Consider the following 18,476-nt stretch of genomic DNA (forward strand, 5'->3'; position numbering starts at 1 on the left):
CAACTACAAATTGAGGATCATAGATTCCAACCATCACAAGTCACAACCTCAGATGATTGAAGTGGTCCGAGTTGATATTCGAACACTCTAAATCGACTCTCTAAGCTCGGGATTTATTTACTATATACACTTACTTGATGTGAATTGCATTTCTGGGGAGATAATTTTTTATCCTTTCGTATGGAATGCATATAACATGGGCCGCGGGAAACACCATCAGATAAATTAATCAGCATTAAGTCTGTCCCTTGATCATGTACTCTGTATCATGTGAAACAGAGAAACTCAGGCTTTCAAATGCAAAATAAGGAAGGAAAATGTATAGGGAAAAATTGAGTAAAAACTTGAAGGTTCATATATGTTAGGATTAGATTGTTGGTTAATGGTTAAATCAGATGCTTGATACATACTCTGCATCATATGACTGGATTCAATGGTGTATAAGCCCTTCAATACACAGTAAAGCATCTGGTTTTAATTGGCAGGACACAAACAGCCAATCAGGAAGTTTTTCAAAATCCAACCAATATACCTGTGTAAGGGGACTTGGTGAAGAAATATACGTGGGAGGAGCACATGCAATAGATAGAACTATCCCAGGTGGAGAAGGACGAATATTTAGATTGCAACTCACACCAGGGATTTGTTCACCACAGTGATTCAGTTGATCTTTATCAGGTAGTATTATACTTTCAGCTTCAGTGGTTCCTTTCATCACATCAACATTCCTGATCCTCAGAGTCATTTCTATCAAGGCCAACATCAGCTAGCTCGTTGTCTGAAGCACGAGGACCTTTAGCTTCCTCAAAAGTTCTAAAATTCAAGATTCTTTCAATTCCTCGCATGACTTCATCAAGTTGCCTTGAACATATTATTCAGCAGCCCTGGCAGATATTTTCATTATATTACGGCAAATGTCTTTGTAACGAGTGGGTATAATCTTTCTGTTGTCTTCACCTGCACAACTATGACTTTCTCCAATTGGTGAAATCCTTGCATCTTTTGCCCATCTCTTCAAGATATAATAATTTTTATATTTTGATGACCAAGGACTTTTAGAGAATTATATGCAACTAAGAAATCAGCTGCACAAAAATCCTACATGCTCAAACATCATGCAGTTGCAAGAAACAGTGCCATCAAAAGAATTATATGCAACCATGGACTTTCCATATGTTTTGGCTTTGTAATCAGTTCTTATATCAGGATCACCACACTTATCAATGATGACATTTAAACATTTCTCATATTCTCTCTGAAATACTTCAAAAGCCATAGGGTATACGTCTCACAATTAGATGGAAGCAAAGCCTGAATCATAGTAAACAATAATATATCGAGAGAGTTCAAACGCTATTTAAACCCTTAGAGCAGCTAAAGATGTTGTAAGTTGTAGTATCCTTGCCGTAGACCCCGATTTGTCACTCAACAAACATGATATAATAGGGGACTGACCAGAATACGAACGAAGACAATGATCACAATTTATGTATATTTGCAGGACCGCCCTGGTTGTTAGCACTTAGCATATTATCAACATGACACCGTGAGTCAATGCACAATATACTGCCACCAACTGCATCCATTAATAACCGAAAAGAAACCACGAATGGAACACATTCCAGCTGTGTGTATATTGTTCTGCGCTTGTTGTTAGTATGTTAATTTTATGTCTTGAAGAGCACAAATTTTGACACAATTAAATTAAGTATGGATTCTCACTAAAGTCTAACCAATTGTAGTTTGAAGATTACTTCTGAACATATCGCATAATATTTGGTCTCGTTATGATGTTAGTATGCCTTGAACTGGGAAATTAGCTGAAGTGGCAATTGAAGCAATACACAGTACACAGTGATGAGACTGACAAATGGAGTCGAGCTCGGAAGCTTCAGTTAATACACAAGGAATAAACAATGAAGCACAGAAAGAGAAGCCGCGAGAATTTGTGCTCTCCGTCAAAGGCAGGTATCGAGACGATGGTTGATTTGGGCGGAGATTGTCATCGGAGAAATGGTGAAGTCCGATCTCATCAAATTCAACCGTTCATGTGTTTTGGGTCAGTTACTGTTTACTGGATCTGAACCTCACCCGCTCGTTCCTTCCATTTTTTCTTTTTTTCTTAAATTTGTATACAACATTTCATTTTATTTTATGGTTGTTTAAACTTAATTATCTTACAAAGAAAAAATGGAAACTTTGCTAGTTTTAGATTGTTTTCACTCTTGTAGAATTATTTTCTTATCAATACTTCCTAAGAAACGATTGTTTTTCCAGTGTAAAATTAATGAAACTTTGCTATCTTAGTTTGTTGCATTGGCGTCTCAACTTAGGTTAATTTGTGAAAAAAAATTTAATTTATTTTTATTATGAAGATGGGAGTAGTTGATAACCGGAAGGGATCACCTCCTACACTATATACTACTAGCAACGACAAAATGTCAGAATCTGCAAACTAGGAAGATAAAAATAGTTTTATTCCTGGGAAAAGGAAGCCATATATGTTTATTGGTTATCTGATGAGAATGGCTCTCGAACATTACATGAGGAGAAAAAGATAGAAAAAGAGATTGTTGTAAAGCATTATTGTTGATGATCGAAATCCCAGGGTCAGTTTGCTGTTGCATCAGAAACAATTTATCAGTATACGTAATTAATAAGAAGAAATGTTAAAGAAAAAAGAAAAGAGTAGATTACGGCAAGTGAAGGGAGGGAGGTTGCACTGAGCAGGGATGTGAGAGGCGATGCGAAGAGTGCTGCACAAGCAGTCACGGTCAATAGACTGAAGGGCGCCGCAGCAGTCGGAGCTGGGGTTGCTCACTGCGCCTGGCACCACAAACGGCGTGCACACGTTCAGTGCCGACAGCGCCGTGGAGCACGTGCTCTGTGGCTGTGCCCAGCTTCCACTCATCATGCCCACCACCAAAACCACCACATAAATACACTTCACTATCTCCATCTTCATTATATTGCAATGCACTTATGTTTCTCTTTTCTACCCCCTAATTTATAGAGATAGAAAAGCCTAGCCACTGTTGCTCAACTTTTGCATGGCCAACCTAATTGCAATCTGTGTGTCATCACATCTGTGCCTTTTGGTTTTGGAACCAGGACTATTAAAAAACACACAACTAACAAAAAATTTTTTGGCAGAATATACAAATAATTTATGATTAATATGTGGATGCTAAACTTTTGAAATAGATAGATATGTACATGTCCATGTAGAGTGTAAATCTTGAATCAGCATGTATGAGATCAGGTGTTGAGGCTCGGCTGGAGAGGATCCAGTGTCCGCCTGGCCTCATCACCCGATCGACCTCAAAATATTAGTATAAGCACATATGAGCCAAGGGAATGAGGCAGCCATGTCAAAACCTGTAATTGGAGGTGATGAAACCTAACTCTGCTCCTTGCCCCTCCCAAGCTGCAAATATGTTTCGAGATATAAGATGCAACCCACACCATGCATCTACATGAATGTGTTCCTCTAACTTGAGGAGGTTTATGGCTTAATCTTTACTACCCCCGTCCCTGAAAGTTTGACACGGTTTACCATTTCGGTCCGTCCCTGAAAATTTGACATACTTCACTAGTTGATCTCATATTCCACTAACTCATTCTTACTCACATTTTATTATAATAATACTAATACTTTAAAAGTATGACCCACATCCCACCAACTTTTTCAACTCACTTTCCATTACATTTCTTAAACCCGTGTCCGGTCAAAGTGTGCCAATATTTGGAGGACGGAGGCAGTATATCATAATTCAGACCATCTCTCAGTTCATTATCTCATCTTCAACTTCTTGAAATTCTGTCCTGCTCGTTTCTCATTAGGTTCAATCACAATGAATGATAATCGAAAATAGAAAACAACGTTATGTGAAACAAAGCCAAATGAAAACCATTAAAAAGACGAGATCTGTCCATGCAGACTCAGGTAGAAATTCTTACACCAACAAAAATGATACTGATTAGTATCATCGGACCACATTAGCCAAAGGCCTTTGTTAGAAAACCATTGCTAAACAAACACATACGGTCTACATTAGCCAAAGGCCTTTGTAAGAAAACCATAAGCCAAAAAGACACCTCAGACGGGAGCGAACAAGCTCTACAGGATCAAGGAACATCCAAAAGAAAAAGGACAAAAAAACTAAAGTAAAACCAGCCTATACAAACACATGCGTAATGTATACACATAAATGAAAAGTTATCCCTTCCAACTGAAGTTCATGCTTTCATCAAGATCATTGTTAAAAAAGCCATTTTCGATGAATTGGTGGGCAATGTCCGGAACCATCTCATCAGAAGAATGAAGGCTCTCTGGAATATATGCTGATTTCTGGCCATATCCCATATGACCAACAGATGCCGTAGATTCACTATTGAACGAACCAGCTTTAAAACTATTGCTTCTGCTTGGTGGTTGCACTTGAGCATTCCCAGCTGCAGATGTTGCTGGAGAATTTCTGATGCCAAGCTCACTGGGATTTTGAATGGAGTAGGTCTGCTGCATGGCTGCTCCCTCATTATTCTTTTTGTTTATATCATGTAGAAACTGCTGAATCATCTGATGTTGTAAGGTTTGGTTGTTTTGTGAGAGCAGAGGTTGACTTTGCTTCATTTGATGTTGCTGGGGTGCTTGGCTACCAGAAAAGCCACCCATCTGTGGATTCTGAAACATTCCCGCCAAAGCGCCTGAAGACCTTGGAGTTGTGCGCGGAGTCTGACTGGAAATATTGAAGGGAGAAGAGCTGTCATGCTGATTTACACTATTAGCTGAGTTCATTGAGTTCTGTCTCATCAGCAAATTTTGGTAGTTAGTCATTGCAAGACCACCATGTGCTGATCCAGTCAAAGCTCCTCCACTACTCCCCGCATGTGAGCTATTGCTATTGAGCCTGGGATGCAATGCCATGAGCTTGTTGAGTGTGTTCTGATCAGTTGGAAGACATTGAAGGCCTCCCATGTGATGTGTTTCTTGCATCTGGACCCGAGGTGCAGAAGAACATCTGGGGAAACTGTTCAAGCCCTCTGCAAACAGAATGCATTGGTGAAATGACTGTTCAATCTTACATGAGTTTAAGCTAGTAAATCAGGTGTTATGCAAATATGTCAACAACATATTATACAGCATAACACAGAGAATGGCATGCACATGAACGCGAAATTTGTTAGAACTACATAGAAATACATAAATACAAATTTATGCCCTTACCTATAGGGCCTTTCTTTTGGTCTCTGCAGAAATCCATCAAGTCTTTCATGTTGTTAACAACATTAGCTATCTGCTAACAGTAGACGAATATGAAAAACTAGATGAAAGGGATTGTTAGCCTTAAAGGGGATGTAATGGTTAAGACATGCCTGGAGGCACCGGACATATCTTTTGGAGAAGCCGAGATCATTTAGTGACGGTAACTCTAAACTTTTAGCAAGTTGGCGCCCAGCTTCTAAGACCCTACAATAAAATAGCATTAAATTAATACCCAAGCACAATCCCATATGGAAGTCAGTACACCACCAGACCAAGATGAAAGAAATCTAAACCAATCAAAGTCCTTAATATTTACTCACATAGCACTGTTTGCCTGTAAATCTGGCTGAGAAACACTGTCTGTCCCACTCTCAGATAACGTGCTCTGACATTTCTGAGCAACCTGGAGCAATTGATTAACCTGCCGCAGATTTTTGTTCTATAAGCTCCATGACCTAAATGTAACACTCTCCTCGTGCAAGATCTTTTCTATAAGTTAAATGTATACTGTTTCTCTCTATGCTAATCCGTATATCAACTTCCCAGACTTCTACGCAATGAAAATCAAATTCTCAAGAGTCCACAGACATGTCATTGTCAACAATGTCGAACAATCTATTGAGGCATTAGATTACATGAAAATTCAAATGAATGTAGTTGCTGCTATAGCATAGCAAATACCCAAGTGAGTACTGTTGAAATGTGTGGGAGATGAAACTAATTGTCATTATGGTATTGCAATTTTAAAACATTTTAATAATTTAAAAGTTCATCACTATGGTACAGGATTCGAGTAACAACATGATGCACAAGAGACATGTAAAAGATTGTGCACAACTCATTAGCAAGTAACAAACCCACTTATCAATGTTATTACAATGGAGTATTAATCTTATATTCCAAGAGTAAAAAAAAGAAATCTGTTACTCCTAGGCAGGTAGCTTGCCAAGCTCAAATAGAGAATATGATTATGCAAAAGTAAAACAAAAAGTATAAACCACATTCACTAGTTATCCAAGCTGCTTATCACAAGCAACATAGAATATGAAGATTAGATAAGTATAACAATATGAAATATGTTGTCTTGTGCTGGCAACAAGATTGTAGGGCTCAGCCCATGTAAACTCAATCAAAAGATGTCTACCTGCGGCGCAACAACCCGACGTGGAAGAAGTTCTTCATGATGTCGTGCACAAAACTCCCAAGACAAAATCTAAAAAGTTTTGTTGAGGCAAGTGTTAATCAAATTAAAAACAAAGAACAAAAAATCCCAACCGAACTTTCAAGTCAACTAATATTGCGGTTTACCTTTAAATCAGGAGAGAACAAAATGCGAAGATGACCCTCACGAACTACGCGAAGTTGCTCATATACACTTTCTTGAACTGCCTTCGCATACTCCAGCATCATTACTCCCGAAGGGAATCTACACTCACGAGGCAAGTCCAGAAATAGAAGCTCATCGATTACACCACTGGCAAATTTGATCTCATTAAGTCTAGGGATAACTTCAAAAGTTGCCTCTGTTAAAACCACAAAAGCAGGTCAAATTTTCAGAGCAGTAAAAGCTAGCTGACTCACAAGTTACTTAGTCAGCTATGCATGCTAGATGGAGTGAATATGGGTAGAATATTATTTTAACAAATAATTAAATTAACTCAAGCAACATCTACAGGTTGAGATTAACACGCACCAAACCCCCTTCCAGATTTTGAGCCACAAATGTCACAATACCATGCATCCTGTGGAACAAAAGCAAACAAATTTCATAATCAGCTCGGAAGGACACAAAAAGACAGAAAAGCAGAAACAGACACAGGAACATGCCACAGACAGAGAAGAGGAAGTGCATGAATTTCATGGGGAAGTTGTGTTCCTTTGTAGGACAATAACAAAATAGTCAATAGAATTAAAAAAGAAACAATACCATTGCAGTCTGGGGAAACACCCCGACTGAATGGTGCCCAACATTATTGTACAGGGATAGACACCATCTCTTCTTCGCACGTGGAGAGTAATACTCCGCCACAAATTTTCTCCAATAGGCAATAGCATTGTCCTGAAAGGAAGCAACTAAGTCCAGCCATCATAACATGGTATGTACAAGGTTGCCGACACAGGTCAAAATAGAAGAAATTTTTTAAATCAATTAGCAATGACATGAGACCTGTATATCAACACAAAAAGAACAGTAGCCAACCAAAATACATGGTCCGCCGTCTGCCATATATAATCAAATGGGATTAAAGTACTCACAGTAGGACGTTGTCTCTGGTGATACAAATATTGCATTAAACGACGTGAGCATACACCACCATCATAAGGCCGTTTAACTGCAGTTCCAGATGGCATCCCCTGCATTTGAAGCTGCTGTCTTAACTGCAACTGCTGTTGTTGCTGCAACTGCTGCTGTTGCTGCAACTGCTGCTGTTGCTGCAATAGCTGAGCCCGCTGCAGTGGCGGCATAGCCTGTAGAATCTGTTGTTCTTGCTGCCTTAATCTCTGTTGCGGATCAAACCTTGCAATTGAGGATTAGAGTTCTGTAAATGCATGGAAACAGCTGTTGCAAAACCTGCTGCTGTACAATATCTTCCTGCTTGATATCCAATGGGGTTTTTTCTGTAGCTGAGACATTACAGTTTGGTCCTGGGTTTTGCATCCTTGCAATTTGCTCCATGTGTGGCAAAGACGTAGCACTGGAAACTCCATGATGCTGCTGGGTGTGCTGTGAACCAGGATCTTGAATAGAGCTTTGTTGTACAACTGAGGATACTCCTGAGATGCTAATATTATTAGATGAGAATGACATGGGCGAGGCAAGCAAGCGCATGTATGATTCTGTATTAACACTAGCACTTCTTTGAAGGTGGGGGCCTCCTGAAAGTCCTGAGTTCGCATCAGTAACCAAAGAACTTGCCCCAACACTGGGGCAGAGCTTCCCAGACTATTTAAGAATGTATTGCTGACATCCCCGGAAAAGGGTCCTGGTTGTGCCTGTGCACGCCTTGAACTGAACTGGGAATTTCCTGGAACCTGGCCCTGCCCATCCCCTTGAAAGAAAATTCCCGAGCTTGAAGACGATTGTGTCGTTCCTCCTGCCACCCTTGGAGGCACCATCCGTGACGGGGATCTGAGTTTTAGTACTTATAAACAATTCACACCACCTAACCAGATATCCCCCAATAATCCGGTAATCATATATGCCAAAATGGTTTGTTTTGCAGCTGTCAGCAAGCAGAGTATCAGTATACAACAAATACAGCTAAAACTCGCATAAAAATAGCACGGAACACGAGTAACAAGCCATCTACACAACAAACGGAAACTTCGCCACCTCGACTACACACCCATACAATTACTTTCACCAAACCCTAATTTCCAACTTAAACATAAATTTACTTAAGCCACACAACTTAAAAGTAAAAGCAAAGCAAAAGCACCAACTGATTACGCACTCAACTGAGCTACAACCGAACCTGGTAAACAAACCCGCCTTACAGCAAAGGAGTGATCATACCCAATTTTAAGTTAATTAATTCGGATTCCTCACGCACCAATATTTATTAGATAAAATTACTACATATTAAGCTTCAAATTAGTTAACCTCGGACGACACAGATTATAACCAGAGATTGAAAATTCACAATTGATCCAAATTCGGGATGACAACAAAATTCAGAGGTCTGCACTAGAAATGTTCACCTTAAAAATTTCTAAAAACTTACTTCCGCGTTTTGAGGGAGAGGGGGAGAGAGAGTTTTCACATAAAAAGGGAAAGCAAGTTGAGCTGGTGATCAGTGTTCACCTCAGCAGCTACCTAGCGGGAAACAAAAGGGGGAGTTATCGGCTGCAGCCAGTCGAAAATTATGAATCACCGGTTGTAGGCGGTAAGATACACGTGTCAGACGATTAGTAAGGGTGTAGAACCAGTACAGGAATCAATGGCTCATGTTTGTCGTAGGTATACGCGGCAATATGTCATTGGGTGTCAGAATCGCTCAGCTGAGGTTGTTTTAGGATATTTAAAAATTAAAACCATACCAACAGTTTTAGTCAGTGTTTTAAAAACCGGACCGGCGAGCGAACCAGCGAGGCTACTGGTTCACTGTTCAACTGGTCCAACCGATCGAACCATCGGTCGAACCGTTTTACTGTAGCATTTATATATATATGAGTATATAATTAAATACATATTTATTATAAAATACTTGGTTTCAAAAATACATATACGAGTATATGTAAATAAACAAGCATTAATGCAATATATAATTTAATTTTAAATAATATAGAGATATATAAGTATAGATAAAACATATATATACCAATTCTTAACTAGTAATACTAGTAATGTAAAAATACATATTCATATTTTTATTATACTATATATTAATTTTCATGTTATGAACACTTCTCCCATTATATATTCTTGTTATTTTATTTTCAATCTAAGCATTAGTAATTAAAACTTTATTTGAAAGTTAATTAAGATTTATTAATTTTAGTTATGATATAAAATATGTATATAGCTTTTAATTATAAATATACAATTAGTATATAGTCGATAGTTGATATAATATGAAGTAGTACATATTAACAAAACAAACTACATCCCACATTGAAAAAGTAAAGGCAAAAGATTGTAAAAGCTAACTATAATAAGCTTTTCATCCCACATTGAAAAATGAAAGAACAATCTTGTGGAATACTTCTATAAAAGAAAGACACAAATGATTTTTAAGCTAGTTTTTATAAATTCATAGGTCCAATACAAGTATGGGTTAATATGAAATGAAAGTTTAGGGTAAATTTTTTTTAAATTGATTTTTAATTCATTTTTAAAAATAAAAAAATTTGGTAATTGGTTCGACCGATTCCCGGTTTTCGGTCCAACCGGCCGGTTCACCCGGTCCAAAACGGTTCAATGCTCCACCGGTTTTATATGGTGAATCGGACCTGAGAGGTCACCGGTTCGCGGCCGAACCGGTCCGACCGGCCGGTCCAAACCGGTTTTTAAAACACTGGTTTTAGTAAGATAGAGTGAACTACAAAAAACACCCTTACGTATGGACGTTTAAACGTTGGAGGTATCTATGTTTCACGTATGGATAAAATATCAAGTGGAGTCATTTTTCACTTTTTTGGGTCTTCCATGCCCTTTTGGCCCTCAAATTTTTTCCAAAATGCCACCCATGGCATTTAAGTCCTTGTATGTATTCATCATTTATTTTAGTATATAAAACTAGGTAAAATTGATGAATTAACATACTTACCAATTCTAATTATCATTTCATATTGTATTACATAATTTACTGTTTTATTCAAAAAAATTTATTTACAAAAACTTATCCAACTAATATAAAAACATACACCTATTCTAAGAATTTCCACAAATAATAACACTATCGATAAGTATTTTAATTTATCAATCTAATTAAATTTAAAATATTTATGAATTAATTCAAAATATAAAATAAACGTATTATATAATAATAAAAGTGAGAAAGACTAAAATACCCTAGGAATGGCATATAGGTTAAAAGTAAGGGAGAAAAGGGCATAAAAGACTCAAAATAGTGAAAAAGGGTCTGAAATGATATTACACACATACGTAGAAGCTTACAGTGCATTTTTTTTAAACATAGGTATCTCTTGCATTCAACTTGTCATACGTATGGGTCAATTTTGTAGTTCACTCTCTATGATATTTCAAAGCTAAAATTTTTTTGGATGCATTCACAACCAGTATAAGTGTTGTTTTCTTATTGGTTTCCTTAAATATCTTTTGTCCTATAAGTATCGAAATAAATGGAAAAAGAAAACCACATTTGTTAAAAGAGTACTTTATTTAATTGTAAATGTAAGAAAAATGCACGAGTCATATTTGGTTTTTAATGCTCCCTTTATCCCAACTAAGTTGAGTCCAAACTTTTGAGCATGGAGATGAAAAAAATATGTAGAAAAGTTGGAGAGATGAATAAAATAGAAAAAAATAAAAAGAGAATAAAATATGTGATGGAATATAGTATGAGTGATTGAATGTTTTATTTTATGTCAAAAGAAAAAATAACTCAATTTTATTGACACATTCTAAAAATGAATACGACTCAATTCAATTCAATTGGGACGGAGATTACCTACAAACATCTAGTACAATAGATATAAAATGTTTCACCTTTTTGTGTTATTTATTAAGCACATCATTTTCAAACATGCTTTCCACACACACAAAGTTTATTAATGGGGAATTGTTTTACATTTTACATCTCAAACACTAGAATTCCTCGTTAAGACCTATAAATATTAATTCGATCATTGTACCAAATTATCAATCGATATCTTGAATTAAAAGCCACTAATTTTAATTAGAAGGCCCATATATTTTTTTTGGACCTCCTTTAAGAAACGGATAAGGCCTATCAATAAATCCACATTCGGGCTTGTTCCACTTTGAGTTAGAGCTAAGGTCATTTTCAACCCAGCAATTAATTTGTGTTGAATTAAACCCGCACATCCCCACCAAAAAATAAGCTCTAATAAAATCCACCCACCCCACCAAATCTTGCTCTAAAACTGGTCTACATTTAAATTTAATTTGTGAACCATTTGATAAACATTAATAAGAACACAATTAAACAATTAAATTGGGTAATGCATAATTTAACTAGTGCAAATTATTCTTAAAAATACTAATACTCTCTTTTGTCCACATTACAATTTACTAGGGCAAATTATTCTTAAAAATACTAATACTCCGTAATACATAAAATAAAGGAGTTTAACTATTAATCGCATTTCAAATTACATAAGGTATAATACTTTACTATAATGTCAGTAATGTACCCTACCGCACACAATCAAAATATGTCCTTAGCGAGAGTCTTTTAGTTCCTCAATTATCACTTAGTCTAGGCTTCTTACTTAAATTTAAACGTAAAGGTTGGAGTAGTAGTTACTATTTTCCTTGTTAGTGAAACATTGTTATCTATTACATCGAAATCTCATTCAAAATAGGTTGGTTAAATAGGTAGAATTGAAATCGACAAGATTGATAAAATAAATAAATAAAAAAGTCACAAATGAACTCCAGTAGTATATGTTTTTCATTTAATCACCAAATTTGTGTATATAATGTAGTACTATAGAAAATCAATTTTGAAACTTAATTTAGTTATGCATTTATTTTTCTCGTGTACTACTGTAGACAATAAGATATTGGAACATATTTCATTTACTCCCTCCGTCCCAGATAATTCGACCTAGTATTCCATTTCGAGTCGTCCCACATAATTTGTCTCACTTCACTTTTATCATTTAGTAGTGTACCTCATATTCCACTAACTCATTCCTACTCACATTTTATTATAAAACTAATACTTTAAAAGTAGGATCCACATTCTACCAATTTTTTCAACTTACTTTTCATTAGATTTCTTAAATTTTGGGCCGGGTCAAAGTGTCCAGGACGAGGAGTATTTAGTAAAAGAACAAAAAAAAGTGGCCAAAATAAAATAAATACTGGTAGTATAAAGTAAGTTTCAGACAAAAAGAATAGTATACGCCTCACCTGAAATAGTAAATGATGTAAACAATAGTTCCCAAAGTTGGCAAGTAAATAAGTCTGCAACCGACGGTAGTGTCGGTGGATGTGATGGTGTTGGATTTCAGCTTTTCAACTTCAATTATTATCATCTAAACTTATATACAATATATATACTCTAGCATCGTGAAATTTTTATCCAAACATTGATTAGTTATTTCATAATTGTTTGGAATTATGGTTAGGATTTGATAATGTACAATTTTGCTCTAATGAAGCATAATCGCGATTTAATATTTCATAATTATAATTTAATTAAACTCTTATATACATACGCATAAGATTACAATTGGTGCATACCCCTCTATTAGTTTGTTTTTAGAAAATGACAATAAATAGGGAGTATTTAAAGTGGAGAAAGAGTAGTAATCGAGATAATAATATATAACAACAAAAGTCTTATCTACATTATTTGTCTCTTACTTTACTTAGCATATTATCATTTTTTTCAAAATGAGTACAATAAAGAAGTGATTTAGTTACAATGCAACGGAGAGAGTACAAAATTTGTAGTGTAAATCGAGCTTAGGACAATGCTTGGGATGCTTATGCTATATACTGTATTAGTCAGTTTCAATTAGTTCCGTGCATAGATGTAGCAATTACTTTTGGATCGATATTTTAGTTTACAACACTTTATTGTCAATTTATTATTCATTATTATCAACAGATAGCATACAATTAATTCAAGAATGAAATACCAGTACAAAAACATTCGAAGACTCTATTTTTGCTACTAACGATATTATCTGTATTGCCTATTTAATAGTACTGTAGTTTTGTTACTGTTTATGTGGTCTATGAATTTAATTTGAAATATTAGGAGTAACATATATTTTCACAATAATAATTTTCTTTTTGACTTCCTATCTTCGTCTTCGGTTTCTTCTCCTTTTTATTTCTTTCTCTAAAATACATAAAATTGGATAAGAGAAACTTGATTGGATGCAATTGTAGAGTTTTTATCTAAAAGATAGGAGTAGTACTTAGTTCATACTCCCTATATCCCAAGTTATTTGAGTCGTATTTCATTTTGAATTATCCTAAGTTATCGGAGTCAATTCTTTTTATTGGCTAAAAACAAAACATTTTATCTCACCTACTTTTTTTTTTCTCTTATTTTATTCTCGCGTCTACTTTATTTAACTCACTAAACAAAAATTTCCTAAGTCTCGTACCGAAAAGAAACGTCTCAAATAACATGGAAAGTATGGAGCATTTAAATTCCAATAAGGACAACACTATATACTAGTTACGGTTTAGTAAATATTTAATATAGGAACCAATGAACCATGGACTTTGTAGCATTTTCTTAGAAATACATTTGTTTCTGAAAGGGATGTTTAAATTCATCGATAATATGTCATAATTACATTTATATTAATGATTAAAATATCTGCCAGTAATGATGTATCGAGTCAGCTACATTCCGCGGTAAAATATACGCCGAAATCATTAACAACTTTTAATTGAGTAACAACTAACAACCGACAATGCAAAATTTTGTTTTCTACCTCTGTTTTGTCTCCTTATTTGAACTCATCGTTATGTATTCTTATTTTTTTGAATGTTAACGAGGGCATCCACGATAGGGCGCTATAAGGTCCGCCTATGCTCCGACACGTCACCATCTTATCCTCCTACTCTTCCACTTGCAGTGGGATGCTCTAAAGTCCGCATTATAATTTTTATCCTCGTACTGGGTGTTGGAGCCGAAGGGCCGGTATTCATCGGCTTCTGTACTCGGCCACCGTGCATCACCACCGAACATCAGACTATTCGGACTTGGGTAATCTTCAGGATTCATTCTATTTAGTGAAATAGAGAGAATGAGAAATAGAGAGAATTGAGAGAGTGGAAGAGTGAAATTGAATGAAAAATGTGAGGTAAATATATCGTGTTTAATGAATTAAAAAAAAAAACAAAAACAAAAACCCGTCGCATTGTCCGCGTCGCCCACAGTGGGGCGGACAATACCGCGGACGATGGATAGTAGAAGGCCTATCGTCCGCGGACGATCTATCGGGCGCAGACGATGGATAACCCATCGTCCGCATATCGTCCGCCCCATTGTGAATGCCTTAAAAATTAATCTATTTATAATTATAAACTTTATTATGCAAGACATTATTTTAATATAGTAGTGCTATTAAGTTATGGTATTTTCTAACATACTTGATAGGACCCTCGATCTACTAAATCACGTCACAAGATAGCATATACTATTTTATTTTAGTCTATTTTTATGTAATCTTTATTTTTATAGAGTCTAGTTAGTATCCTATAAAGAGTGAACTACAAAATTGGCCCCTACGTATGGCAAGTCGAACGCTAAAGATACTCATGTTTAAAAAAATGCACTGTAAACCTCTACATATAGGTATAATATCATTTCAGACTCATTTTCGCTATTTTGAGTCTTTTATGCCATTTTTTCCTTGACTTTTAACCTACACTAGTATTACACCTGTACGATGCTGATTAAAATTTTTTTAATCGAAATCAATTAAACAAAATTAGGAATAATATCATTATATAAAAAGTGTAAATAATTAATATGTACTCATAATACAATGAATTATTGGTGAAGAAATTTATGAACTGATGATTTTGTATGAATGATTTACACCAAATCTTCAAACAAAAATGCATATTCACCTACTTTCTTTACTTTTTCAGTTTTGCATATATATTTTATATAAATTACTATATATCAACCCGTCAATTTATACTTTGTGTTATGCAATGTTCTAATGAACATGAGTGTTCCTATTACTTTATTAGTTTAATTTTTATTTTAAGTAAAAGAATATCAAATTTCTTTCTTTTTCATTTCTCATTTAATTTATTTATACTATTACACATCAAAATTTATTTATTTAAATTGATAAATTTTCAAAAAATACATACTTATTTAAGACAATAATTAGTTTAAATTAATACGGTGTATAACTCAAATAAAAAAAATTAACAAATCCCATAACATAACTAATTAATAAATATATTAACCAAGAGCAATAATATACTTCTGTAAATAATATATTCCATTAACAACTTTAGTAATCGGTTGATGAAACTCATGTATTGAAATATATAACCAAACGAAGCTTTAATAAATTAAACCTAATTTTAAAATCGTGTCTCCATACCACAACGTCTTCTTGATTCTTCCTTTATTGAACTTCCTCTAACATGGTCAAGGTATGTTGCTATTGGCCCGGAGAACAACCACTGGATCGGGGGATGCCCCCTTCTCATTTATTTTATTTGTACATAGTGAGGAAATATGTTAAATAAATTGGCTACATTCAAAACCCCAAAAATATATGACTCCCTAGAACAAAAATAAAACTGACCATTATAAAAGTAACATTACATGTACAAAGTAAATCATGAATAACAAAAAGGCCATCTGTTACGAACTTGAATCCTTCGAGTGGATTCTAACTCCAACAAAATAACTAATTTGTAAAAATTTAGAAAACTTGATAGACTAAAGAAAAAAAACTTGATAAACTAATGGAAACGGAAATATACTTTTCTATTCTTCTCTGCTTAATGCCAAAGGATTTCAAGTACCTTAGCGGAAATGGTAGGGGTGGCTTGGACGTGGTCATCGGATCTGACGACATAATCGGCCAAAATGACGACGTTGCTCTGGATTTCTTCGGAGACGCACTTTGTGCCAGAGGCCAGCAAACTCAGCCATATGGCGTTGCTCCTCCGCAGAAGACACATGAAAACGAAGAGTAAGCCAAGGACGCCGACGTTGGCACACGCCACCATCGCTGTTTCTCCGTTGAAGATTGGGAATTTCAATCTCAATCAAGCAAAAGCGATCAAAATATTTGTGCCAGGTCACATGTGTGTATTAAGTAGATGAAACACATAATACTACTCCACTAATTATATTTTCCCCTATATATTTAGTTCATATTTCATCCTCTGTTCAATAAACTAACACTAAACATTATGCCACTAACTATACCACTAATCCATTAACTATGGAAACTGACTCTAAATAAAAGAACGTTGTCTTCAACATTAATCTTTATATTTAATTAAATAATAATATCTATTTTACAAAAGAGCATTTTCCTAAATATCCTAAAACTCTTTTTATTTTCCTAAATATCCCCAAAACTCCCCTTTTATATATTGTATAGATGTCATTCCAAGGGTGCTTGAAGTGACTAGAGTAGACGTGCAGTGCAGGTACGGTATGATTTCACTCGATCTTACAGGTCCAGAGGATTCGACTAGACTTCAGAGGCTAGAAGATCATGAAACTATCAGAAAGGGGTCGTTGGGTGCACTCTATTCCTTCAAAAACCTCAACCCACTATACTACAACTTAGCACAGGGAAGTAAAGGATCGATCCCACGAGGACGAAGGTGTTACGAAACTGCATTTGAGAATGTTTTGGGAAAAAGGGGTTTGGCTGCTGCCATGCAATTTTGTGGGTCGAGAACTTAAAACTACTGGGTCTGAGAGATAGGAAAAACTTTACTCTACCTACTAGGTCTAAGAACTGAGAACGTACGAAACATACATGACTTAGAGAAACTAAGATATTTTAAGTTCTAAAACAACTGGAGTAAACTTAATAGACACACTTTCCTAATTTGGACAGACAAGCATAAAGCGAAAAGTAAAGACAAGTTTCCTTAAACTACCAGGGTTTGGAAAAGCATGCAGAAAAGCAAAAAGACAAAGCAGATCGTACTGACAGGGTCTAGGGGTGCAGAAAAAGCAAAGTACATATGCAGAAAGTACTGACAAAAGCAGATCTGGTTCTAACTACCAACAACTTCATCTTCTTCGGGAATCAAACGAGAATAGCAGATAAAACAGAGTATTAAACACCATGAAAACAGAGCAAACTTCAGATCTAAACTTAAAACGAGAAATTAACGCCTAAACTAACAGATCTACGCTACTAGACCTAAAGGATGCAGAAACAGAAAGTAAATAGCCATAATCATGCACAACGTAAACAACAAACTCCAAATACGCGAAACTCCAACCCAAATACATCACGATTCAACAAATCCAGACATCTCCATACGCAAATCCCCAACCTCCATCAACAAACCAACAGATCTCAGCTCCAAACATCCAACAATAAACAATAACGAAAGCTAAAAGCAAGAAATAAACATCAACTCAGCGATATGCAACAGAAACCAACATAAACTTCCATAGTAAAGAGAAATAGGTTCGAAGTCAGAACTAGAGTTCCGAAATTTAAAACCAACAAGTACTAAACGAAAGCAAGTAAAGATTATTTCTTCGCCTTCACAAGGCAGTGTTACACAGCAGCAAAATAACAATAATGAGAACCACGGTGGCCAGAATCCTCCATCTCCAAGTGCGCAGCAGACGAAAAGAGAAATTTGAAGTGTGGAACTAAAGCATGGAACGAAAACTTGAGCTAAGAAAGTGTAGAAGTGGCTATCTTGTTCTTCAAGGTTGAGCTCTTTATATATGTGAGGCTCTAATCCCTAGGGTATCCCTCTGGTGATTTGACGCTCTTGCCCTTGAGTAAGACTCTTTAAAATAATCTACTCTTGCTTCATTCTGCTCCTGTCGCCAACTTTTGATTCTCCCAG

The 18,476-nt window shown here is 35.6% G+C and overlaps 3 protein-coding genes across 3 annotated transcripts; all 3 read right to left on the bottom strand.

The window, feature by feature from the left end:
* Positions 1 to 2,456: 2,456 nt before the first annotated feature.
* Positions 2,457 to 2,969, bottom strand: LOC125203661 (stamen-specific protein FIL1-like). The gene is made up of 2 exons (XM_048102059.1): positions 2,698 to 2,969; positions 2,457 to 2,618 (listed from the first exon to the last, which is right to left on the bottom strand). The coding sequence occupies exons 1-2, from the start codon at positions 2,963 to 2,965 to the stop codon at positions 2,611 to 2,613; spliced, it is 276 nt and encodes a 91-aa protein (XP_047958016.1). The 5' UTR covers positions 2,966 to 2,969; the 3' UTR covers positions 2,457 to 2,610.
* Positions 2,970 to 4,079: 1,110 nt separating this feature from the next.
* Positions 4,080 to 8,383, bottom strand: LOC125208559 (probable transcriptional regulator SLK2). Its single transcript, XM_048108199.1, is given in 12 exon segments — positions 4,080 to 5,043; positions 5,228 to 5,297; positions 5,377 to 5,470; positions 5,587 to 5,687; positions 6,411 to 6,479; positions 6,575 to 6,789; positions 6,960 to 7,008; positions 7,194 to 7,325; positions 7,523 to 7,776; positions 7,779 to 7,820; positions 7,823 to 8,197; positions 8,200 to 8,383. Coding segments are annotated over 12 exon segments (2,409 nt in total). The 3' UTR covers positions 4,080 to 4,219.
* A 7,661-nt stretch (positions 8,384 to 16,044) lies between these two features.
* Positions 16,045 to 17,124, bottom strand: LOC125203111 (transmembrane emp24 domain-containing protein p24delta3-like). Its single transcript, XM_048101398.1, has 2 exons — positions 16,443 to 17,124; positions 16,045 to 16,113 (listed from the first exon to the last, which is right to left on the bottom strand). Exons 1-2 carry the CDS (start codon positions 16,647 to 16,649, stop codon positions 16,060 to 16,062), a joined length of 261 nt encoding a protein of 86 aa, XP_047957355.1. The 5' UTR covers positions 16,650 to 17,124; the 3' UTR covers positions 16,045 to 16,059.
* Between the last annotated feature and the right edge of the window lie 1,352 nt (positions 17,125 to 18,476).

Source organism: Salvia hispanica, chromosome 2, assembly GCF_023119035.1.
Source record: "Salvia hispanica cultivar TCC Black 2014 chromosome 2, UniMelb_Shisp_WGS_1.0, whole genome shotgun sequence".
NCBI classification, from domain to species: domain Eukaryota; kingdom Viridiplantae; phylum Streptophyta; class Magnoliopsida; order Lamiales; family Lamiaceae; genus Salvia; species Salvia hispanica.

What these genes read in the sequence shown, in the direction of transcription:
- LOC125203111 (XM_048101398.1), bottom strand. Translation starts at nt 16,649, where the DNA reads ATGGTGGCGTGTGCCAACGTCGGCGTCCTTGGCTTACTCTTCGTTTTC. An exon ending in CCCCTACCATTTCCGCTAAG is followed by an intron (nt 16,114 to 16,442) that starts GTACTTGAAATC and finishes ATAAATGAGAAG; the next exon opens with GGGGCATCCCCCGATCCAGT.
- LOC125203661 (XM_048102059.1), bottom strand. Translation starts at nt 2,965, where the DNA reads ATGAAGATGGAGATAGTGAAGTGTATTTATGTGGTGGTTTTGGTGGTG.